General features: G+C 37.9%; 1 protein-coding gene across 19 annotated transcripts in view; it reads left to right on the top strand.

The window, feature by feature from the left end:
• The window catches only part of Mga (MAX gene associated), a 97627-nt gene that overhangs the window by 65063 nt on the left and 7067 nt on the right, over positions 1-25497 (top strand). For 9 of the 19 annotated variants that reach the window (XM_006499691.4, XM_006499689.3, XM_006499687.4 and 6 more), the window contains exons 14-23: positions 927-1221; positions 3657-4280; positions 8607-8897; positions 9260-10728; positions 13521-13648; positions 15310-15361; positions 20592-20798; positions 22775-22886; positions 23161-23394; positions 24229-24405. In XM_006499691.4, coding sequence (XP_006499754.1) covers positions 927-1221; positions 3657-4280; positions 8607-8897; positions 9260-10728; positions 13521-13648; positions 15310-15361; positions 20592-20798; positions 22775-22886; positions 23161-23394; positions 24229-24405 — 3589 coding nt within the window. Of the gene's footprint in view, positions 1-926; positions 1222-3656; positions 4281-8606; positions 8898-9259; positions 10729-13520; positions 14400-15309; positions 15362-20591; positions 20799-22774; positions 22887-23160; positions 23395-24228; positions 24406-25497 lie in introns of those variants that run through there. The other 10 variants (XM_030251727.1, XM_006499697.3, XM_006499698.4 and 7 more) reach the window with 6 other exon arrangements.

The following is a 25497-nucleotide window of genomic DNA, read 5'->3' on the forward strand; positions in this document are numbered from 1 at the left end:
CACACACACACACACACACACACACACACACACACGATTAAGTTGTTGCCTAAAATGAGCAGTTATCAACTCAGGCATCACAAAAAAATGTACACCTCATTTGTTCACTTTATTCTGACCATTTAGTGATGGCATCTAGAAATATTCTGAGTTTTTGCCAACATTTTATTTTGAGCATGTTCTGTTTATAATATTTTTAGAGTTACCCCTTTTGAAAACCAAAAACTGGGGCAACAGATAGGACTTCACAATTATAAGCACTGTCTGCTCTTACAGAGGACCCTGTTCAATTACAGGGATGTAATTCCAGTGTCCCCTTCTTGCCTTTATGGGCACCAGGCATGTACATGATACACAGACAAATACTTATACACATAAAATAAAAATAAATAAAATCTTAAACTCTTATAAAAAGAAAAGCTAAAACTGTTGTGACTTAATAGCTTAGGTTATTATAGCAGTCAGTGTCCTGTAACTTCAAAAGCAGATTGTATTTTTTTAAGATATGAATGATACTTAGATTCCGTGTGATGGCTTTTATACTTCTCTGGTCTTAGAGAGAATCTGTGGATCATGGTTATCCTTTTTGCTGGTGATTCATTAATAACCACAGTTGCTTATTAAAGTAAAACAATTAGATGAATTGTTGGATCCAGTTATGTCTTTTACATATCTATAATGCAGAAATGAGTTTAGTTTCTAAGATTATCTATTTCCAGACTATAAATGAAGTTCAAGTTAGTTCAGATATCAGATGATACCATCCAGTTATTGAGATTATCCTGATTAGAAAGTCTTCACTTTTCCCCTTTTACATCTAAAGCATAGACTTTAAAACACCTTATAAAAATGAAACCCCTGTCAAGGGAGAGAAGTTAGCAAGAGAATTTTATCTTTACAGAATTTCTCTTTGCCACTTGTTTCAGGTTAATGGTAAGAGTTACCCGCAGGCTAAGTTGCTATTGGGACAGATGGGGGCATTGCATCCAGCCAATAGGCTAGCTGCTTATATCACAGGCAGGTTGCGACCCTCAGTCCTGGACCTCTCAACCCTCAGTACTGTCATCTCCAAGGTAGCATCCAATGCCAAGGTGGCTGCATCCAGGAAACCACGCACCCTGTTGCCTTCAACATCCAATTCCAAAATGGCATCCTCTGGCCCAGCAACAAATCGCTCTGGGAAGAATCTGAAGGCATTTGTTCCAGCAAAAAGGCCAATTGGTAAGTAAGAGAATGCATATGGTTTGGAAAGGCCTGTAATTTAATGTTGGCCAGTGAATACAATATGAAAGTTATAAAAGTGGCAAAATAGATTTTTGTGTTATTATTAATGCCCTTTCTTAAATATTCTAAAAATAATTCTTCTGATGACCTATGATATCTGATGAATTGAAATTAAGTTTTACAGTCAAAAGACTTTGAGACTGTATTAACATATTAAAACCAAGGTTTTATTTTAAAATGTTTCCTTTACTTTTCCTATGATGATTGAGGTTTTTCATACCAATCATAAGCATATTCCTTGTACTTAACAAATCTGAGACACTAACAAGAGCTAGTAGAATGGGTTAGTATAGGTTAAAAATAAAAAGCTCTTGTAAAACAAAAACTTTTAGTATATTTCTGTCTTGTGTATGAAAACTTCTTTTGCCTAACACTTTACAGTCTATATTAAATTGCCTTCTTGAAACATTGTTTTAGTTGAAAGTTATACAGTTAGTTTAAGAAATTTCTCTTATTTGTTTCAAATACCTTTAGGAATGTTAAGTAAAGGTGTCAGTTTGTTGTCATTTTTAAATTCTTCTAACACGAAATTGAAATATATGGCTGCTTCATTGGGGGCCCTGTGTTCCATCCAATAGATGGCTGTGAGCATCCACTTCTGTATTTGCCAGGCACTGGCATAGCCTCAAAATTGACAGCTATATCAGGATCCTGTCAGCAAAATCTTGCTGGCATATGCAATAGTGTCTGGGTTTGGTGGTGGCTTATAGGATGGAACCCTGGGTGGGGCAGTCTCTGGATGGTTCTTCCTTCCTGCTCAGCTCAGAACTTTGTCTCAGAAGGAACAACAATATGAACTAACCAGTATCCCCAGAGCTTGTGTCTTTAGTTGCATATGTAGCAGAGGATGGCCTAGTCAGCCATCATTAGGAGGAGGGGCCCTTGGTCTTGCGAAGATTATATGCCCCAGTACAGGGGAATGCCAGGGCCAGGAAGTGGGAGTGGGTGGGTGGGGAAGCAGGGCGAGAGGAGGGTATAGCATTTGAAATGTAAATGAAGAAAATAACTAATAAACAAAAGAACTATATGGCTGAAGGCTGGAGTAAAGATAGAGGATGGGCAGTTAATGCTTTAAAGAGAATCTATTTATGCCTCTTTAGAATACAGCTTTAATTAGAATTTAAAAGAATAAACCAGTCTTTTTTTTTTTTTTTTTTAAAGATTTATTTATTATTATATGTAAGTACACTGTAGCTGTCTTCAGACACACCAGCAGAGGGAGTCAGATCTTGTTACGGATGGTTGTGAGCCACCATGTGGTTGCTGGGATTTGAACTCTGGACCTTCGGAAGAGCAGTCGGGTGCTCTTACCCACTGAGCCATCTCACCAGCCCCAGAATGAACCAGTCTTAACCTGCTTTTAAAAAACATGTTCATATTTTTAAAAAATATATAGTACTTAGTTGGTAAAGGAGGAGTTGCTGAGACAGGAGGGAAATATTAGGAACAAACTTTAAACTTTCAGTGGGGAATGTAAGGATATGTATTGGGAATCTTGTCCTTCCCCTTTTCATCTGTTTTAGGTGATAAGGTTAATAACTGTTGCTTTGTGTGTGTTTTGTGACATAATTTCTATGTGGCCCTGGCTGCCCTAAAACTCATTATTGTAGACCAGGCTGACTTGAAACTCACAGAGATCTACCTGCCTCTGCTTCCCTAGTGCTGGAATTAAATGCATGATTCACTATGTCCAGCTTGCTCTTTTGTGCCCTCTAAGAATTTAGATCTATATGTGTAGGCTAAAGATGTTTAGTCTGAGCATTCAATTTTAAGTCTATTTTATTATTATTTTAAAATTAGAATTATAGCCAGGCAGTGGTGCCACATGCCTTTAATCCTAGCACTCAGGAGTTGGGGGCAGGTAGATCTCTTCAGTTTGAGGGCAGCCTGGCTTACCAAGTGAGTTCCAGGCCAACCAGGTTTATAGAGAGACCCTGTGTCGGAAAACAAAAACCAAACAATCGAAAAGTAGAATTTTAAAACTTTGCTTTGGGTGGAGGACAGTGTTTGAGTTATTTTGTGTGTGTGTGTGTGTGTGTGTGTGTGTGTGTGTGTGTGTGTGTAGCAATTGGTACTTATAGGTGGATTGTACCTTTAAGAAATTGACCCAGGAGCCGTGGATTAAAGTGCCACCTTTAATCCTAGCACTTGGGGGTCAGAGGCAGGCAGATTTCTGAGTTTGAGGCCAGCCTGGTCTACAGAAGTGAGTTCCAGGACAGCCAGGGCTATACAGAGAAACCCTGTCTCGAACCCCCCCTCACCCCTCAAAGAAATTAACCCAGTGGGCACAACTAATGCTATAAGCACAATCATTTAGTAGGAGGGCACAGTGAGAGAATGAAGATTTTTTACCTGCAAATTTTTATTTGCAGCAGCGCGGCCCTCTCCTGGTGGTGTGTTCACACAGTTTGTGATGAGCAAAGTTGGTGCCTTACAGCAGAAGATACCCGGAGTTCGCACACCTCAACCCCTTACAGGGCCACAGAAGTTCAGTATCAGGCCTTCTCCAGTAATGGTCGTCACACCTGTGGTTTCTTCTGAGCAAGTTCAGGTGTGCAGCACTGTAGCTGCTGCTGTCACTACTTCCCCTCAAGTGTTTCTAGAAAATGTTACTGCTGTGCCATCTCTGACTGCTAATTCTGATATGGGAGCTAAAGAAGCTACATATTCTTCTAGTGCCTCCACTGCTGGGGTTGTTGAGATCTCTGAAACTAATAACACTACCCTTGTAACATCTACCCAGTCTACAGCCACTGTGAACCTTACCAAAACTACTGGGATAACTACTAGCCCTGTGGCTTCAGTTTCATTTGCTAAACCATTGGTAGCATCTCCAACCATAACTCTTCCTGTTGCTTCCACTGCCTCCACCTCCATAGTCATGGTGACCACAGCTGCATCTTCCTCCGTGGTGACCACACCTACTTCATCACTGAGTTCTGTACCTATTATACTCTCAGGAATTAATGGAAGTCCACCCGTGAGCCAGAGACCAGGTAAGGACTAGTTCTTTTCAGCTGCTTTATTATAAATAAAGCTCCTTAATTAAATTTTACAGTTGTAATAAAATTAGGAGTTTCTAGTTTAGACATTGTCATCTGTAAATGCATTGGGCTGCATTCATAGCTATCTTGAGATGTATGTAGGCCACAATTTATAGATATGCCTGAATACATTTTAGAGTTTCAGCCATAGTATGACATGTTAACATTCCTAAATCTTTAAAATTCTACAAAACTGAACCCTAAAAATAACAGCTTATGGCTAGTTGCAAGATTAGGAATGACCACTGTCTATACAGTTCTGAAGCCAGATTCCAGAGTACAGGGATCAGCTGTCTTCAAGAGATTATCTGATTGATAGATTAATAGGACTAAAGTTGAATCCAAGGAATACTAAAACTCGAAAACAAAGTGGAAATGATCGCTGAAGGACACTAAATGATGTAAATAGGACCAGACCTCTGAGCATTAGAACAGCCATTAAAGTGGCATGGGAGGAAGGGCAAACTGCTTTATGATGAGAGCTACAGCTACACATCTCTAAGGAGGGAATTTCATACCCAGCTGCTGGGGCAGCTACTCTTTTCTCTTCCCCCTTGTCCTTCCCTCCTTTCTAAGAAAATGTTTCTGCATTTATAAGAAAATACACAGCAGTGACATTTTCTGAAATGGTATACTTAACTTACTTTGATGTTTTTATAAATTTTTATTTTATGTATATAGTGTTTTGCCTGTTTGTGTGTCTCTGGAGGCCAGCTGGCCTGCCTACCTACCTGCCTTCCTAAAAGAAGGTATCATATTCATTCCTAGCTCTCATTATTAGACTTAGTTGATAAAATAACCTGGCCAAAAAAGCAAGTAATAGAGGGTTTATTTGGGCTAATGGTTTTAAGGGTACAGTCCTTTGTGGTCAGGAAAGCCATAGCAACAGGAGTATAAGTGACTATGTCACTGTGTGTCTGGAACTTAATGCTTTTTTTATTATCCAGGACCTGAACCTATGGAATGGTATCATCCACATTCATGATGAATTTTCCCTTCTTGGTTAAACTTCCCTAAGGAACAACCCTACAGACATGGCCATAGGCTGTTATTCCAAGTGTTCTAAATCCCATCAAGTTGACAATCCACTGACACAGATATAACTAATAAGAGATGAGGAGGCACATTTCTATGTTTAGTACTTAAATCTTGTATTCATCAACTTTTTAAATGAATTTAATTTTTTTCTTTTTAAAAAAATTATTTTAGGCCAGGCAGTGGTGGCGCAGGCCTTTAATCCCAGCACTTGGGAGGCAGAGGCAGGTGGATTTCTGAGTTCGAGGCCAGCCTGGTCTACAGAGTGAGTTCCAGCACAGCCAGGGCTATATAGAGAAACCCTGTCTCCAAAAACAGAAACAAAAACAAAAATTTATTTTAGCCTGGCAGTAGTGGTGTAGGCCTTTAATCCCAGCACTCAGGAGGCAGAGGAATACCTCTGAGTTTGAGGCCACCCTGGTCCGCAGAGTGAATTCAGTATGCCAGTGCTACATACGCTTAGAAACCCTGTCTCAAAAAATTTTTTTATTTTTGTTTTATATGTGTTTCCTGCATGTATGTACACCATGTGCTTGTAGTACCAACAGGGGCCATAAGAAGTTATTAGATCAGGGCTGGTGAGATGGCTCAGCAGGTAAGAGCACTGACTGCTCTTCCAAAGGTCCTGAGTTCAAATCCCAGCAACCACATGGTGGCTCAAAACCATCCGTAATGAGATCTGACACCCTCTTCTGGTGTGTCTGAAGACAGCAACAGTGTACTTACATAGGATAAATAAATAAATCTTTTTTAAAAAAGTTATTAGATCCTTGAGAATTAAAGTTACAAACAACTGGTTATGAACTACCTTGTAGGTAGGGACTGAGAACTGAACCCGGGTCTTCTGGAAGAGAAGCCAGTGTTCTCCACCACTGAGCCATCTCACTAGCCCCCAGTTTAAGTTGGATTAGGTTACAAGAATTTAGGGTAATATAATTATTTATTTTGATAAATTTTATTTTGTTGTTTTGTTTTGTTTTGTTTGAGACAGGGTTTCTCTATGTAACAGAGTTCTGGCTGTCCTGGACTTGCACTTTAGACCAGGCTGGCCTCAAGCTCACAGAGATTTGTTTGCCTCCGCCTCCTGAGTGCTAGGATTAAAGGTGTGTACCATCATACCTGCTTTATTTTATGTATATATTTGATGTATCTGTGTATGTCAGTGGACTGCATACTTGCAGTACCCTCAGAATTCAAAAGAGGGTGTGGGAGCCTCTGAACCTAGGTCTTCTGCAAAAGCGAAGTGCTGAGCAGTCTCTCCAGCTCCTCATTTTTATATTTAAATACAACTACCTCTAGAAGATGAGCCAGTGCTCTAAACATGAACAGTTTCTTCAGCCACCATTTGCATGTTTTTTTAAAAAAGTGTGTGTGTGTCTGTCTCCCTTTATGTTTGTGTCTTTGGAGGGTAGGAGGGGCGTTAGAGTCCCTGGATTTGGAATTGCAGGCAATTTTTTTCTACTTCCCAACATGGCTTCCAGGAACTCCTGTCTTCTACAAAAGCAGCAATTTCTGAACCATCTCTCCAGCCCCCAGATGCATATTTTTATTCAAATTGTGTAGTATTATTTTCACAGGTAATAAATTGGCAAACATTTTATTGCTGATATCAGATAAGTATACTAATTAGATCAGTTTTGTTTGTACTTACTATGAGTATTATACCAATTTCTTTACTCCAAAACTAACACTAGAATATTCTCTTCTCATCTTGTATTTCCAAATAGCTCTCTAAACAATAAACCTCATTTATTACTATTAATGGTTTGAAAAGTCGTTGTTGTTGTTGTTGTTGTTGTTTTTCAAGACAGGGTTTTTTTCTGTGTAGCCCTGGCTGCCCTGGAACTTGCTCTGTAGACCAGGCTGGCCTCAAACTTACATCATCCTGTCTCTGGCTCAACCACCACCCAGCTTGAAGTGTCTTTTAATTCACATTTTCTGAATTAATTTTTTACCTTTTTTTTAAAACCTTTTTTGTTTCTTTCTAACTAGGCTTTATTTCTCTACTTCTTTGGTATTTCTTGGTTTCATATCATTGAACTAAGAGTTTTTTGTTTGCTTTGAGATTATTTCCACAAATGCGTAAACTTTTCTTTGTAATTTTTTAAAAAGGTTTGTTTTAATTTTATGTGTATGGGTATTTTGTTTGCATGTCTGTCTGTGTGCCACATGTGTGCATTGCCTACAGAAGCCAGAACAAAGCATCATACTTCCTGGAACTAGAGTTATAGACAGTTGTAAGGTCTTGGGAATTGAACCCGGGTCCTGTAAAGCCAGTGCTCTTAACGACTGAAATATCTTTGCAGCCTCAAGTTAAACTCTTTATTTATTTGTTATTTAAAAACTAAAGAGCACTAGCATACACCTCATGATATTTATTCCTAATACTATCTTTGTGAAGTAAAGATGTGAAACAGAATCATAGGACTTATTGTAAAGGAGAGAGTTGATCGTAATCTCTTGAACTTGAATGTAAACTCAGCTCTAGAGTTCTGCCTCTGCTTTTCATTAGATAGAACCATGTTTTGAAATGTACGTCTTGAAAAATTAATGGTTTTCCTTTTAAACCATTCTGAATCTAAAGTTCTACAATGTCTGGGCAATTACTCAGGTTTAAAATACATTATTCTTTGGCAGGCAAGATACCGCAGTAGGTGAAGGTATGTATCTCTAAGCCTCATGACTTGAGTTCTATACCCAGGACCCACATGGAAGAAGAAGAGAAAGGTCTCCTACAAGTTGTCCTTTGATTCATATACGCATAAGATACACACAAAAATAAATGTATTGTGATTTGTTTGTTTGTTGAGACAGGGTTTCTCTGTATAGGCCTGGCTATGCTAAAAGTTGCATTGTAGACCAGACTAGCCTCTAAACTCATAGATTTGCCCATCTTGCCTCCCATATTCTGGGATTAAAAGTGTGGATCACCATTGGCAAATGTGATGACAACAATAATGAGCCAAGGCATTTTCTTTTTAGTTTGAAGCCAACCTCTTTTCCATAGCGAGTTCTAGGATAGTCAGGGCTCTATAAAGAGATCTTGTCTCAAAAAATAAAGCAAATTATAGATTATTCTTAGCTATGAATAGTATATACTATAAAGGGAAAGTGTTTCATTAACTTTATAAATTCAAGTAAGACGTTACTTGCAGCATTATTAGGTCTTATGTCATATTATTTTTACCCATGTACTTTTAAAGATAAATTCTCATAGTAGCTTCTCATTTTTCTGTTTTCCAGAAAATGCCCCTCAAATTCCAGTGACTACTCCACAGATCTCTTCTAACAACGTGAAACGTACTGGACCTCGATTGTTGTTGATTCCAGTGCAGCAGGGTTCTCCTACGCTTAGACCAATCCAAAACCCACAGCTTCAGGGACAGCGGATGGTCTTGCAACCTGTTAGGGGTCCAAGTGGAATGAACCTATTCAGGCACCCCAATGGGCAGATTGTCCAACTCCTACCTTTACATCAGATTCGAGGCTCTAATGCCCAGCCCAGCTTACAGCCTGTGGTATTTCGGAACCCAGGTATAAAGTTAGAGATCTTTCTGATGAGTTTTTTTTTTTTTAAAGATTTACATATCTTGTAACTACACTGTAGCTGTCTTTAGACACTCCAGAAGAGGGCGCCAGATTTCGTTATGGATGGTTGTGAGCTACCATGTGGTTGTGGGATTTGAACTCAGGACCTCTGGAAGAGCAGTTAGTGCTCTTAACCGCTGAGCCATCTCTCCAGCCCCTCTGATGAGTTTTGTTGTTAAATCACTTGACTATGTGATTTGTTTGATATGCCAGAATTTTTTTTTCAGTCTCCTAAAGTGGGAGACATACCTTGAAAAGACTTGATGGTATGAACAGTAGTGATTTAAGCTCTTCCTTTTTCTTTCCAGGATCTATGGTGGGAATCCGACTACCAGCTCCTTGCAAATCTTCAGAGACTCCATCATCTTCTGCTTCATCCTCTGCCTTCTCTGTCATGAGTCCTGTGATTCAGGCTGTTGGGTCTTCTCCAACAGTAAATGTCATTTCTCAGGCACCTTCACTGCTTTCCTCTGGATCTAGTTTTGTCTCTCAGGCTGGTACACTGACTCTGAGGATCTCTCCTCCTGAAACTCAAAACCTTGCAAGTAAAACAGGCTCTGAAAGCAAAATAACACCCAGCACTGGAGGACAGCCTGTAGGCACTGCTAGCCTCATTCCTCTGCAGTCAGGTAGTTTTGCCTTGTTGCAGCTCCCAGGACAAAAGCCTATCCCTAGCTCTGTTCTTCAGCATGTTGCTTCCCTTCAAATAAAAAAGGAATCTCAGAGTACAGACCAGAAAGATGAAACAAACTCTATCAAAAGAGAGGAGGAAACTAAGAAAGCTCTACCATCAAAAGATAAAGCTCTAGACTCTGAGGCTAATATAATGAAGCAAAACTCAGGAATTATTGCCTCAGAAAATACCTCGAATAATTCATTGGATGATGGGGGTGATCTTTTGGATGAAGAAACCCTTAGGGAAGATGCCAGACCTTATGAATACTCTTATAGCACTGGGTCTCATACAGATGAAGACAAAGATGGTGATGAGGACTCTGGGAACAAGAATCAGAACAGTCCAAAAGAAAAACAAACTGTTCCAGAAGTTAGAGCTGGCTCTAAAAACATTGATATTATGGCACTCCAAAGCATCAGAAGTATACGGCCTCAAAAGTGTGTTAAGGTGAAGGTTGAACCGCAGGAGGGATCAGACAATCCAGAGAACCCAGATGACTTTCTAGTCCTTTCTAAGGACAGTAAATTTGAATTATCGGGGAACCAAGTTAAGGAACAGCAATCTAACTCACAGGCAGAGGCCAAGAAGGATTGTGAAGATTCTCTGGGGAAGGACAGTCTTAGAGAGAGATGGAGAAAACACCTAAAGGGCCCCTTAACTCAGAAGTACATTGGAATTTCACAGAACTTTAACAAAGAGGCAAACGTTCAGTTCTTTACAGAAATGAAGCCATGTCAAGAAAATTCTGAACAGGATATCTCTGAATTACTTGGAAAAAGTGGAACTATTGAGAGTGGTGGAGTTCTAAAAACTGAGGATGGTTCTTGGAGTGGCATTTCTAGTTCTGCGGCCTTCTCTATTATCCCTAGGAGAGCTACAAAAGGAAGAAGAGGGAGCAGACATTTTCAGGGTCATTTACTGCTCCCAAGAGAACAGATGAAACCAAAGCAACAGACAAAGGATGGGAGAAGCAGTGCTGCTGACTTCACAGTTTTGGATCTGGAAGATGAGGATGAGGAAGATGAGAAAACTGATGATTCTCTTGATGAGATTGTGGATGTTGTCTCTGGCTACCAGAGTGAGGAGGTTGATGTAGAAAAGGTGGTGAGCCCGTTTTTTGTTGTTGACTGAAACCTTGTGGATTTAAATGATTAGAGCTAGCTTTTCTAGAGAATCACTAAAACCTAATGTATTTACTTGGGTGCCTAGGTTTAGATCATTATTAAATGACTAATGTTTAAGGAAACACTTTGTGTCTTACTCATTACTCTTGTAAAGGTTGCTTCATCCTTTGGAATATAGATGCTGTAAAGTGCCTACTAAGTTGAATTTTTAAGGATACCTACAATCATTTGATCATAGTGGTTTCTGTCACATTGTCTGTGATGTGATTGACACTTAACCTGATACACTTAAACACTGAAAATATGCTTTTAAAAAGTAGAGGAGAAAGAGTTTGTCTGCATTTAGAGGGAAATTTTTCCTCTTGGGAAAAACTGCAAAATTCCACCTAATATTTTTGTTTAATTTTACCTGAAAGTTGCTTTGTATCTTTCAGTATTGTGTTGGAACTAAAAATTCTATATTTTTTCTATACTTCAATCATTGTTTTTTACAATCTAACCTTTATAGTTTTATGTTTTTTGTTGAGATTTTTCTTGATTGGCTTCCTATTTACAGGACTATTAACTGAATTTAAGTAAGTGAGGGCCAGGCATGATATAGGGCAAGAGTTAGATTACATTATTTTTTCTATAAAGGGGCCAGATAGTAAACATTTTACACATTGCAGGCTAAATGATTCCATTGCTGTGGTAGTGTGGAAGCAACCACAAACATGTGAGTGAAAGAATGGGGCTGTATTTCAGTAAAATTACAAAATAGGTGGTGGGCTCTGGGTTCCTGAGCATAGGGTCCTATATAAAACAGCTCATAGACAGCTGCTTCAGGGAGCGACTCTCTTCAGGAACAAATGATAGAAGCCTTTGTACCAATTATATTCTAGAATCTCTCTTTCTTGAGATATATTTAGCTCTTATATCAGCTGCTGTTTCCTTGTTAATAACTAACTGCTTTATCAATTACAACAAAAAGGTAGTAGTTTAAAATAGCTGAGCATGGTGGTGCACACCTTTAATCCTGTCAGATCTTTTGAATTTGAGACTTGCCTGATCAACATTGAGAACCTGTCTCAAAAACAATTCCCTCAAAAAACCCTGTGAAAAATTTTAACCTTGTATTATACCTGTGCCTCAAGTGTTTTACTTACAAGTAAGGATACAGTTCTAACATCTAATTTATATATGCATTTGCCTTATACTGTAGGCTAATCCTTTTCAGAGAGATAAAGCTAAGAATATGGAGTTTGTATGATTGTATTTCACAACTTACTGTACTTTTACAGTCTCCTTTTTTGTAGTCAGTCTGAGTAAACAAATGAAAAAACAAAAAAGACAAAACAGTCCAACTTTAGACTAATGAGGACTTTAATGATCAGTGAAACTACTTTTGCAGAGCCTATGGAATGCCTTAATCTTACGGGGGGGGGGCGCTCCTGCTTGGATATACTAATTTGACTTCTAAAAAAATACAAATTGTTATATGAATGGTTTCTAAAATATAAATTCTGTATCATGTTTACATGCATGTCTCATGCAAAAATTATCTTTACACTTACTGTTAGACTTAATTATATGAGGAAATTTGTGAATGACTAATTTGTCTTCTCTTGAGATTATTGGATACAATTTATAAAGTCTGCAGTTAAGATCATGCAATAGATAGGCACAGGCCTATAATCAGCAGGAGGGTTGCAGGTTTGAGCTGTCTTGGAATACATAACATACCCCATGTCATAGATCATGAAGTAGGCATACACCTTTCAGTTTGAGTATTCTAAATCAAACCTACGTTAGTAACTTTAGAGTCTATTAATTTTTATTCCTTAGGGTTAATTATAATATACCTTGTCATTGCTTAACTTATGCTTAAGTTAAAGAGGGTGCCATAAATGAGAGCTTGTATTTAGTGTCTATTAGCCTTATGGAGCCTTTAATTTGGGGTTGATCTATCTAAAATCATAAACATGAGAGTTTTAGGTGATTGGGATACCTCTTTAAATTATGCCTCTAAAGTACAATACAAATATATATATATATATATATATATATATGTATGTATATATATAAATAAAGATAACGTTTTTCTTTTAGTTTCTGGCATAATGAACATTACTTTTAAAGATGGACTTGGAAATATCTGTTTATCCCAAATCATACTTACAACTTTGAAAGTATTCAGTGAATTTCTAAGAATTTACCAGTGCTTAGTGTTTACTCAGTTGCTTCTGTTATGGTATTGTAAGGAACTACACTTGATTACTTTTGAAAACTGAAATTCTTCAAAACCTTTTATTCTGTGGAGTTGTATCCCATTTCCGTGTTTGTCTTATATTAATGTGTATTGATTTATAGTCATTTGATCAAATAATAGTTATTAAGTCCTTTTAAAACAGAATCTTTTGTGGGTTTTGAGGCATTGGAGCTTGGTATTGAACCCAGGGCCTCAGCATGTATGATCAAGATTTTTTTTTTTAACTTTAAGGTATCATACTTGAATGTTGTCTTTTAGATATAACATCCAAGCATCAAATATAGCCTGCCTAAAAAACTTTGTCCAGCCTAAGGTTAATGGTACCTGTTTAATATACATTTATGGCTTAAGTAGTTATTGATGTTAATTCTAATCATGTTGTCTTTAACAAACAGCATTATTAGTACCCAGGGTAGATCACTATTTGGAACTAGCTGGTTTAATAAGGGAGCATGTGATTGAAAAGTTTAGGTATGTGTGTCTCCCAATACATTATTTACTGTCCTAATGATCTATTTCAGAATAACTATGTAGACTATCTTGAGGATGATGAGCAGGTGGATGTTGAAACAATAGAAGAGCTTTCAGAGGAAATTAACTTTCCCTACAAGAAGACCACAGCAACTCACACACAGTCCTTCAAACAGCAGTAAGTCATATTTACCTTTGGGTTCAGAAGCAGAACAAGATCGAACACTTCATTTAAAAGCTCTGGGTAACAGACCCATTTCCCTTATTTCTTTAGGAATTGTTGATTTGTTTTCTGTTTTTCTTTTCTCCTAGGTAGCATAGATGAGGCTTTGAAATAAGGAATTTACTTGCTTTGGCCTTTGCTAACAAGTAGTATATAAATATGGGCAACAAGCTTTTAGAGAGTGATACACTTGTGTTAGCCTATATAGTAAGTTCTAGGCCAACTAGAGCTATGTAGTGAGACCCTGTCTAAAATAATAAATAAAATGAAATGCTAGTTTTGATAGTTTAAATAACCTTGGACAAGTTTATAATTTCTTTGAACCAGTATGCTCCCCATTTAGAGTATATGATGAAGTAGTATAAATGTTGCCCATAATAGCTAACAAGATCTGACTATTCAACAAAACGTAGTTCCTTTATATTTCAGTTAAAAAGCATTAAGATTACGAATGTAGTTATTGTCCTAGCTGAACAGGTAAGGTACAAGTATGAAATTCTATCTATTCCACTGATAAGACGCAGGTGTGTGCTTTGGTGTGTTTTCTTACCTCTGTGTTAGGAAGCTCTGTAGGGATTAGGAATTGGCATTCGAGAGAGACGAGAAGGAAGAAGGCAGCTTCTTTTGTCTTGATTCCTGAGACAGTTTCCTAAGTGACTATCTTCACTCCAGAGCTGTTTACAGGCTCCTTCAGTTACCTATTAAGGTGAGAGAGTTTAAATCCCTTAAAATTTAGTTATATTTACTAAGTTCAGTAGTATTGCAGACAGATGGAAAGTCCTGTGTTTTAAACCCAAGTTCCTAAACAGCAACAAAGAAAAATGTAATTTAAAAAATAACTTTTCCTTTCTTTTAGGGAATAATATAAATGCTTAAAAAGAAATCACTGAGTGTGTATACTATTCTGACTTTGTGATTCATTGTGACTTTGTGAATTTTGGTGTGTCTAAAATTTCTCATATCTAAAATTGGTTTGGGGCTGCCCTGGTGGCTCATAATTGTAATCCCAGAACTGGAGAGGTTAAAGCAAGAGGATCATTAACTAGTTCCAGGCCAGCCAGGGCTACATAGTGATTGATACTTTTGAAATGATTACAACCATGTATACATTTCTCATATAATATAGCTAACAAACTGCAGAGCCTGAAGAAAATTATATTGAGAGACATGGGAAAATTCAGTAAGTGGATGCACCATATTATTAGGTTAGGATAATGGATAATAAAAGAGCCAAGAATAACTACTATATACAAACTATAAAAGAGCAGAAATTAAATTTAAAGGCAGAAACAGGCAGATCTGAGTTTGAGGCCAGAACAGCCATGCTTTCACAATGACGCCCTGCCTATGAATGAATGAATGAATGAATGAATGAATGAATGAATGAATGAATGAATGAATGAATGAATGAATGAATGAAATTTTAATTTTAGTAACTATTTGAACACTATAGGTAAAGTGTACTGTTTAATAAATTGTGACCATCTAGTATACCTTGGAGAAAAGAAACTAATTTAGGAAGTTTGGGATGATGTAGTTTCATAATTTGTGAAATGAAATTGATCTGATATTGAATTTCAGTAAAATATTAAAACTACTTTTATTTTTAAATCTAGGTGTCATAGCCATATCTCTGCAGATGAAAAAGCTTCTGAAAAGAGTCGAAAGGTATTTAGAATGTATCTAATAAAATTATTTAATAAAATTGGTGACATTTATGCTTAAAAACAATAAGATCTATTTACTAGTTTATTAAGGGCTTTTGTTTAGATCATTTTATTTGTCCTCTCTTTACAAATATACTACTTGGTTTTGTGAGTATGTGTGCGTTGTGTTGTTGTTGTTGTTTTTTTCTTAATTTTAGTCCTCTTGGAGGAGTTAAAATAGATTCAGTTTATGAAAATAGATTTGTTCATTTGAAAGCAAAATATACATAAGGTTAAAATAATAGTAGTAAGCTTAAAAATTAAGATATTTATAACCCAAGAGTATAATATGGAAGATTTAATCAAATTTTCAAAACTGAGCAAGAAAGAAAAATTGATAATTTTTATAAAGCAAATAGACAAGTTGTGTTATATTCATGGTGCTCAAGGATCATCAGAAAAATGAAAGTTAAACTACAATTAGATAGAATGCTGAGATACACAGAGTAAAGTAAGAGAATCCTCTTGTGATCTCAGAAGTCCCTCAAGATCATTGGCAACAGCATAAATAAGCTTATATTATTAAGAATCAGATGAAAGCCGGGCGTGGTGGCGCACACCTTTAGTCCCAGCACCCGGGAGGCAGAAGCAGGTGGATTTCTGAGTTAGAGGTCAGCCTGATCTACAAAGTGAGTTCCAGAACAGCCAGGGCTACACAGAAACCCTGTCTCAAAAAACCAAAAATAAAAAAAGAAAGGATCAGATGAAGCCACACACAAATAACACATCGTTTCAGAGGACCCTGCTAGAGGTGCTGGCCATATTTTCAGTTTATTACAAAGGTTGGCATAATTGGCATATGTTTACACCTGTATACATGTCAGTAACAACTTTTTTGGAAATGTATTTTAGGGCTGGGGAGTTGCCTCAGTGGTTAGTAGCATGTACTGTTCTTCCACAAGACCCAAGGTTGGTTCCCAGCATCCAGGACAGGCTTACAACCACCTGTAACTCCATTCTGGCCTCTGCTGGCACCTACACTCGGGTACACAGCCCACACAGAAACGCACATGTAAAAAGAATGTATTTTAGAATAGTAACCAGTTTTCTTAACTCTCTGACAGTCCTCTCAGCCCCTTTAAATTTCTCCTAACCATTCCTCCCTCAGTTCCCTAAAGGTCAGCTTAAACAATCCCTTCCCCCAATACCAGCAGCTCCAAACTATAACAACTATTCTAGCCTATCTCTTCAGCTCGGCTTTTCCTGCCTCAACTGTCTCCTAACGATGTCTTCTGCCACCAACTGCCTTTGCTTTCATTCTGGTAGCCCTAACCCTACCCCACTCCCACTCTGCCTTCTTAGGATCAGCTGGCTATTTTATATCGTGTCCTATTCCCAGAAATCCAAAAAGCAACCAACACTGTAGTGTCAAACAGTTCTAACAGCTAAGAATTCTTAAAGAGCCAGTTGACTAGCAACTGGGGATCCCCATTTGTTTAGCTATTAATTATATAGTTTTGAAGCTGCCCTGGGTGCTTTCTGTAGCCATGCTACTGTTGTGATATTATTATTATTATTATTATTATTATTATTATTATTATTATTATTATTATTAGCATCTCCACTTTTCCCAATGTCTTTCCCAGGATTCTCAGGTTTCTGATATCTTTCTGTTGCTCTCTCAGCTTATCCACAACTGAGATGGCACCTAACAACAATGATTCTCTTTCCCTTAAATTGGGTACGGCTTCCTGCACCTTTTATACTCCTGGACTGTCTTACCTTCTAGCATCTTGTTGTCTGGAGTTCCTCCATGAATTCTCTTAATTTCTACCCCCAGCTCTGTGAACCTGACTTGGGCATGTAAGATGCAGTATTCAGTATAGTCTGTCTTAAAGCCCCACTCATAGGCCTGTTGCTCTGCACTATGGATGGCTCTGCATTACAGGAGACCAAAGTCTTGCTCATAGGCCTGTCAGTGGTTAGGTGCTGAATGTTTCTTGCCCAGGCTTCTCTAGCTGGCAGGGGAAGGCAGTATCTGGTTAGGATCTTCTCTTTGCTCTTTTTGGGTCAGTGGCAAGGTTTCAGAAAGCCTTCCTTGCTCAACTCTGAGCTTTATTAGTTTTGATGGTATCCACAGCTCTCACTTCCTGTAGAAATATAAACAAATCTGCATCTTTTTTTTTTCCAATTTTTTTTTAAATTTTTTTTTTAGATTTTTTAAAATAACACAATTGCTTTATTTAATGACTTTACCATCTGGGCAGCCTAAACCAGTAGCTTGCTTCTGATTTAATTAGTTCTAAGAGCATCCATCTTTTTAAGTACTCTCAAAACGGGATACGATCAACTCAACAGTAATAACCCATCTCCATGAAAACCAGTTTGAATCCTTGTCTCTAGGCCAAAGGACCACACATCACAGAGCAGGTAGGCAGCAAGGGCCTGTGGGTTCTAACATGATGGGCGTAGTAGGAATGAGGCCTGCAAACAGTGTGTTTATGTGGAATTTGTTCTTCTCCAAAAGTCAGACTTCACAATGCTTGTTGCTGTCTTGGCAAAAAACTGGCCAGATGTGCATCTTAGCGGTACTGCAGATGAACCCCAGGGTCTTAGGTTTAGGCCAGTACAATACAATACAGAGCTTATATTGGATCCCAGCCCTGTATCTGTTTATTTTTACCACTTCTAACATTCCAGCAGCTAACAAATCTGCATCTTTAACACAAAACATTTTATTGACTTCCATTCTGATGTTAACACATCCTTATAGTATTTAGGCTGACTTAATTTAACAGTTTTTTTTCCCCTATAATTCATTTTCTCTTAGCTGCTGCTATTCCTTTCTCATTAAAGTTCAGAAAATGTAAGGTTAATGGAGCACTATTTAGTATATCCTAGGGGTGTCTTTATTCTTTTTATTTTATAAGCATTACCTTTAAGGTGCAATTAGGTCTTTCTACAGCTGTTTGTCCTAGGATTGTGTAGTATACTTGTCATGTGCTTTACATTATCTGCAAAGAATTGTTCCATCTTACTTGAGACAGATGCGGGAACATTGTCAGTCTTAATTTGTACAGGTATCTCTGTAATAACCATTACTTCCAGTAAGTGTGTCATTACAGAATCAACTTTTTTAGAACTAAAAGAAGTTGCCCATTGAATCCCTGAGTATGTATCAGTGGTAAGGTGTATAAATTTGAGTTTTCCAAATTCTACACAGTGAGACATATTCGTTGACTTTAGGATTACTTTCAGAAGATAATGAAGTTTGTTTATACAAAGAACAAGTAGGACTTTTTTTTATAATTTCCTTAGCTTGTTGCCAGGTGAAAGAAAAATTTTTTCTTTAAATCTATATTGTTAACATGGTGGGTTTTGTTTTGTTTTAATCAAATTTTGAGGCTTCTAACATACTTTTGGTCAGTTTCTTTTACAGCTGTCCAATCTGTTAACATTTTCCATTTCGCCAATTTCTTTTTTATAACAAATGCAGGGGAATTCCATGATACATAGAAATGACAATACCAAAATCCTGCCAGCACTTAGCTCTCTGCCAGGTACAGCAATCATCAGGGACACACCTTCATACAATATAAGGAAAGGTCACGGCAACACAAGATTTTTGTGAAATGATAGGTCCATCAGCTCCTGTATCCACTAAATCTTCTATTTCAATGTCATTCACTTGTAACTTTTTTTTGGCTTCTGATCATTGACAACTGTTTGCCAAAATACATGTTTTCCTATATTTCCAAACCCTCCTGGCTAAAGGAGCTGGTGATTAAACTTGATAATCTGAGTTTAACCCTAGGATCCACATGGTGGGAGGAGAGAGCTGACTCCCACATGTACAGTGTCATGCTTGGCCTCACCACCACCACCTGCACAAATAAGTCTTTTTTTAAGAAAGGGTTGGAGAAAAAATTTATTTAGAAGAGAATGTCGGTTGATCTTTTTCCCAAAATTGAAAGGTCTTACCCATATTAAAATTTTGTATGTTGGGGGGGTGGGAGGTTGTTGTCAGGCGTTTGTGCTTGCCAGATTTCGGGACCATGGGTGGATATCAAATGTCATTTGAGATAGGCTCTCTCACTAAACATGGAATTTAGTATTGGAGCTTGGCTGGCTGACTGACCTGTAAGCCTCCCAACTCTGCCTGTCCACATTTTCCAATGCTGGAGGTATAGAGGCATACTCCTGCTCAGGTTTTATATGGATGCTGAAGACTCGGGTCTTCGTGCATGCACAGCAGCCCTCTGTCCATTGAGCTATTTGTCTAGTCTTAAAATGTTTTTATTTCTGTCACCAGTAGTAGTGCACACCTTTAATGGTAGTGTACACCTTTAATCCCAATACTTAGGACGCAGAGGCAAGCAGATCTCTGAGTTTGAGGCCAGCCTGGTATACAAAGTGAGTAATAGGATAGCCAGGACTGTAAAACAGAAATCCTGTCTCAAAAAAGAAGAAAAAAAATTTTTTTCTACCAATCAAGATTGTGATTTTTTTTCAACTGATCATGGTTCACAGAGACTGAAGCCTCACAGAGACTGAAGGAACAGTCATTGATCCTGTTTGGGTCTGAGCTAGGTCACCTGCACATATATTGCATATGGTTACATAGATTGGTGTTCTTGTGGGACTCCTTAACAATGGGAGTGGGGAGTGTGTCTGACTCTCTTTGTGTGCTCTTAGGACCCTTTTCCTCCTACTGGTTTGTCTTGTCCAGCCTTGTTAAAAGGGTTTGTGCCTACTCTTTTTGTAACTTATGACATGTTTAGTTGATATCCTTGGGAAGCCTGTTTTGTTTTGTTTCTTAAAGGGAAACTGAGGAGGAGTGGAGGTAGGAGGGAAGGGTGGGAGCAGGGGAAAATGTAGTCAGAATGTAATGTATGTAAAGAGTGAAAATTTAAAAAATAGAGACCTTTTTTTTAAAAAGAAAACCAAAAGATTGTGGATTTTTGTTGTTGTTATGTCCTGAAAACTCATTTTAACAATAAATTAGATTTTAAAAGCTATTCCAGATCTTTCCTTCCTGAAGCTCCAGATGGTCCCTCATTCGAGCTGGAAAGTAATATGATTATATAGTATATATTAGAATTTATACTGTTGGTATTGTTGAAATAAGGAAAGATAGACTGGGAAGATAGCATCTGAGAAGCCTTGATAAAAGTCCAGACAAGGTGTATCTGATTTCGAACAGTATGATTTGGGATGGAGGAAGATGCTGAGGAAATACTCTTTTTGGACAGGTTTCATTAATTTCTTCAAAATTGAAAGATGATTGCTGGGGTGATAAACCACACAAAGAAACAGAAGCTTTTGCATATTACCGACGGACACACACTGCCAATGAGCGGCGTCGGCGTGGTGAAATGAGAGATCTTTTTGAAAAATTGAAGATTACATTAGGATTACTTCATTCTTCCAAAGTTTCCAAAAGTCTCATTCTTAATCGGGTAAGTATTGTGGGAATCACATACACAGACATAAGTTCAATTAAGAGAAATTTAAAGATACTATAAGAAAGGAAATTCATTGTCATATGAGGGAAGTGGAAACAGAGTTACTTGTATTTAACAGTTGAGTAAAGGGTAGTGGCTGGTCATGGCAGCTTATACCTGGTATGCCAGCACCTGAGAGGCTGAACTGGAAGATTGCCATGAGTTCAAGGCAGCTTGAGCTATAGAGTAATGCAGCATCACAAACAGGACTAGTAAGGAAGCAGTAAATATTCAGGGGAAAAATCATTAAGTCAAAATAACTTTATGTTGATTGTTAAGAACAGGAGAGAGAGAGAGAGAGAGAGAAAGAGAGAGAGGGGGGGTGCTGGTGTGCAAGGAAGCACATGAGCCTATGGGTACATGCTTGCTTCTATGAGTGTGTATGCAGGAATCAGGAGGATGTTGGGCGTTTTCTTTTTTATTACTTTGAGACAGGCTCTCTCGTGAAACTGGCACGTTGCCTTTATGGCTAGGCTGGGTGGCCATCCAGCTCTTGGAATCTGTCTGCCTTATTCCAATGCTAGTATTACCATACTCAGCTTTTTACGTGAGTGCTGGGGATTCAAACTCGGGCCCTCATGCTTGTAAGTGCTGCTGTTGTTACCGAGTGAGCTATCTCCCTATCCCCAAACATTTAAGTTCTTAAGTTAGAAGCTGAGGACTGGGAGGATGGCTCAGTTTACAAAAAGTGCTTACCTTGCAAGCATGAAGAAATAAGTTTCATAAAATGAGTCTACATTAAAAAAAGAAATGCTGGGTGGGGCTAGAAAGACAGCTCAGTGGTTATAAGCACTTGGTATTCTACTAGAGGATCCAGTTTCATTCCCAGTACCCTTGTGGGGCATCTCACAACCCCTTGTAACTCCAAGGAGGTCAACACCCTCTTCTGTTCTCTGATAGCACAGCCACATACGTGATAGATACACACATGGACATATAAATAGAAGAACAAAATCACACACACACACACATACACAAGGTTGGTGTGGTGGCACATGCTTTTAATTCCAGCTTTGACTAGCTAGATCTTAGAGCCTCACTGGCCAGCCAGCTTAGCCTACTTGGCGAGCTTCAGGGCAGTGAGAAATCAAGTCAAGAAAAGAAGTTAGTGCTGAGGAAAAGTTTGACTAAGTCTGTGTGCTATTGTTCCTCAAAGTGTGTAGAACAGTTAATCATGTTGTAAAATGCATAGCATAAAAATAATTTAGCACCCTCACATTTTTTTTTTTCAGTAGAGATGGAACACAAGGTTTCATGCATGTGAGGCAAGGACTTTACTACCAAATAACTATATCCATAATCTTTAACATACCTTTAAAAAAAAAGATTTTATTGATTTTATTTATACCACAGGTATACCATCTCTGTCCTCAGACATTTAAATAGAAAGTAAACTACTCAGCTTAGTAGAAGTTTTAATTTTAACTCTGCACACAGGCTAGGCCATCAAAGGTAACATCATTTCATTACTTTTAAGTAGACGTTGGGGATATACATCTGGCATTCATATTTCGCTATTGAAATAAACAGGTTGTAAACATTTTAAAATTTGATTAAAATGTAAACAGAACATGAGTATTTTATATTTTTCCTTGTAGTAGTGGAAAAGCTGTTTAACACTCATCTTTGGAAATAATCATTCTTTACATTCCATAAAAATATAAGCTAGAAAACAATTTAATAAATACTGTTGGATTGGGGATATAGCCCAGAGACAGACTCTTGCTTTGCATGCACAAGGCCCTGAGGTTCTTTGCCAGCACCAGAATCAGTGGCTCAATGTATTATTCAATTTCTGAAACATGATTAGTTGTTTTATAATGTTCTCTAAAATACTACCTTAAAATACTTTCATTAAAGAAATTGTGTAGGCCCCTGTACTTTTTGGAGTACAGGTGAATGCTCCATTGATATTACTATTTTTATTCTAGGCATTCAGTGAAATTCAAGGACTAACAGACCAGGCAGATAAATTGATAGGGCAGAAAAATCTCCTGAGTCGAAAACGAAGTATTTTAATACGGAAGGTATCGTCTCTTTCAGGTAAGCTCTTTAAGCGTCTCTGAGAAAGAGAGAGCATAGTGCCAGCATTAGCACGGACTCCAAGCCTTTCAGAGTCTGTGGAGGTAAAGGATTGGCATCTCAGGCTTGCACCAGGGTAACTTTGACTGAGCACATCATATTTTCTGAATCATAATAATCACATTTGCCTCTCAGAGTTCTAGGGAATATAGTTAAATCAGTTAGATAACAGCTGTTTCTCATTGTTATATGGTATCATGCACAGAGTGATGCTTTACTGCCTATTTACCTTCAGGGAAGACAGAAGAAGTGGTCCTGAAGAAGCTAGAGTATATTTATGCAAAACAACAAGCACTAGAAGCACAAAAAAGAAAAAAGAAGCTGGGGTCAGATGAGTTTTGTGTGTCCCCCAGAATTGGCACACAGCTGGAGGGATCTTCTGCATCATCTGTAGATCTTGGACAGATGCTCATGAATAACAGGAGGGGGAAACCTTTGATTCTTTCCAGAAAAAGAGACCAGGCTACAGGTAGGAGGGGCTTTTTTTTTTTTGGTAGATAAACATCAATTTATTTTAGTGGACTGAACATCTTCTCTTGGCTGTAGTTCTAATTAAATGAATTGGGATGATTTTTAAGAAAAATAACTTTAAATAGTACTTTTCAACGTTTGGCTTTATACAATAAATAACTTTAAGAGCTTAGTATTCTATTGTATAAATCCTACTTCTGATAGCAGTCTACTTGTAACATGTTTTTAGTAAGTACATAACTGCTACTATATGTGAATCCTCCATTTTTTTTAATCTATTATGGGTTGAAAAATAAATTGGAACTTTTTAAACTTACGCTTAAGGCTCAGAATTGAGTTCAATCTAGGTAACACAATGAGACTGTTGTTTTCTTAAAAAGTTTAATTTCTTTGAACTAGTCCATTTTTCATTGTCTTTATTAAGGAACAAAGTTAATTGGTTTAAGTTGTTTCTTACCTTGTTTTTGGAAGTAGCTACACTGATTTAATGTTACTTGGTAAACTCATGTCTTAGAGAAAGGTGTGTTCTTTTTTATTCTTCAGACAGTTCAGTGTATGGACCAGAAAAATCTGACTTATCAGTTCAAGTAGATTCTAAAACAAGAATTAGTTTTAACATTACAGAATAAAATAAATAACTTGAATTCACAAGTGGAAAGAAACTGTGGTCGAGAAATTTGAAGGACTTTGTTAGGAGTGTATAAGATAGAAAGCCTGTGAATAGTGTATGCCCTCATGTAAACTTACATTGTACCTTTTAAGTCAGCCTCTCTTTAGAGTACACTGACATTAACTGGACATTTGTTTTACTAATTTTTCACTTTCTTTGCAGAAAATGCCTCACCTTCTGACACTCCGCACTCTTCTGCCAACCTGGTAATGACTCCACAAGGGCAGTTGCTTACCCTAAAAGGCCCCTTATTCTCAGGACCAGTGGTAGCGGTTTCTCCTGCTCTCTTAGAAGGTGGTCTGAAGCCTCAAGTTGCAAGCAGTACTATGTCTCAGTCTGGTATGTGGTGGTATTCTATGGTTTGTAAATATATACTATGGTTGGTAAAGAATGGTCCATTGATAGAGGACGTCTTTAAATCTGATCTGTAGTTACCTAGAGCTGTTCTTTTGGCATTTGCCTTGTTAAAAAATGGTCCTTCTAGCTGGCCAGTAGTGGCACACGCCTTTAATCCCAGCATTTGGGAGGCAGAAGCAGGTGGATTTCTGAGTTCAAGGACAGCCAGGGCTACACAGACAAACCCTGCCTTGGAAAAAAGAAAAGAAAAGAAAAAAAAAAAAGAAAGAAATAGTCCTCCTAGCTTGATTTGATTGGTGGTTAACCTGGAGTTGGAAACTGTTTTGTTAATAACTCTAGTGACATTTCTAAGCAGGGGAAGAATTAAAATGGTGTTCAAGTGAAATGATGATGTAGAAGGGTCAATATTTAAGTTCTTGGTGTTGATCGTTGTTTTGGGTTGTATTTGGAATGGAGGCACTCCCATGTTACCAATCCAGTGAATTGTTTTGAGAACCATTTCTTTTTGCTAAAGTATTCTTTTGGTGGTTTGGGATCTAGGCATCTAAATCTGTGTTAAGGTAGGAGGCGTAGTCTCGTGGTTGTTTTTTTTGTTGTTGTTGTTTTTTTGTTGTTGACATTGCAACCTTTTTTGTTTGTTTGTTGTTTTTTTGTCGCGTCCCACTCGATCACCAAGCAAAAAAAACGCAACCATGGGTTCTTCTTAAAGCAGTTTACTCAGGCAGCTACTTTCTTCAAATCCCCCAGCCTCTCTGGTTACAAGTGTTTTTCTCCATTCCAGCCCTACCAATCTCCACAGGTCACATCACCTCACCAGGCAGGTTTGCTCAGCCAATCAGGGATTAAGGGCGGGCCATCCACCAAACATGGGCTTGTTTACTACCTGGAGCAGACCTCCATCCTGCTGACCAGGAAGTCCGGAATGGCTCCCTACAGTTTTTGTTTGGTCTTACTGTATTGATCTTAGAGTTCCATTTTCCCTTCTAACTAGCAGTTAATTGGGTGAACAAAATCAAGATGTGTTTCTGCCTCAGGACAAGAATTAGCTTAGCAAGCTGGTTTTTGGATGGTGGC

This window comes from Mus musculus, chromosome 2, assembly GCF_000001635.26.
Source record: "Mus musculus strain C57BL/6J chromosome 2, GRCm38.p6 C57BL/6J".
Lineage (NCBI taxonomy): Eukaryota > Metazoa > Chordata > Mammalia > Rodentia > Muridae > Mus > Mus musculus.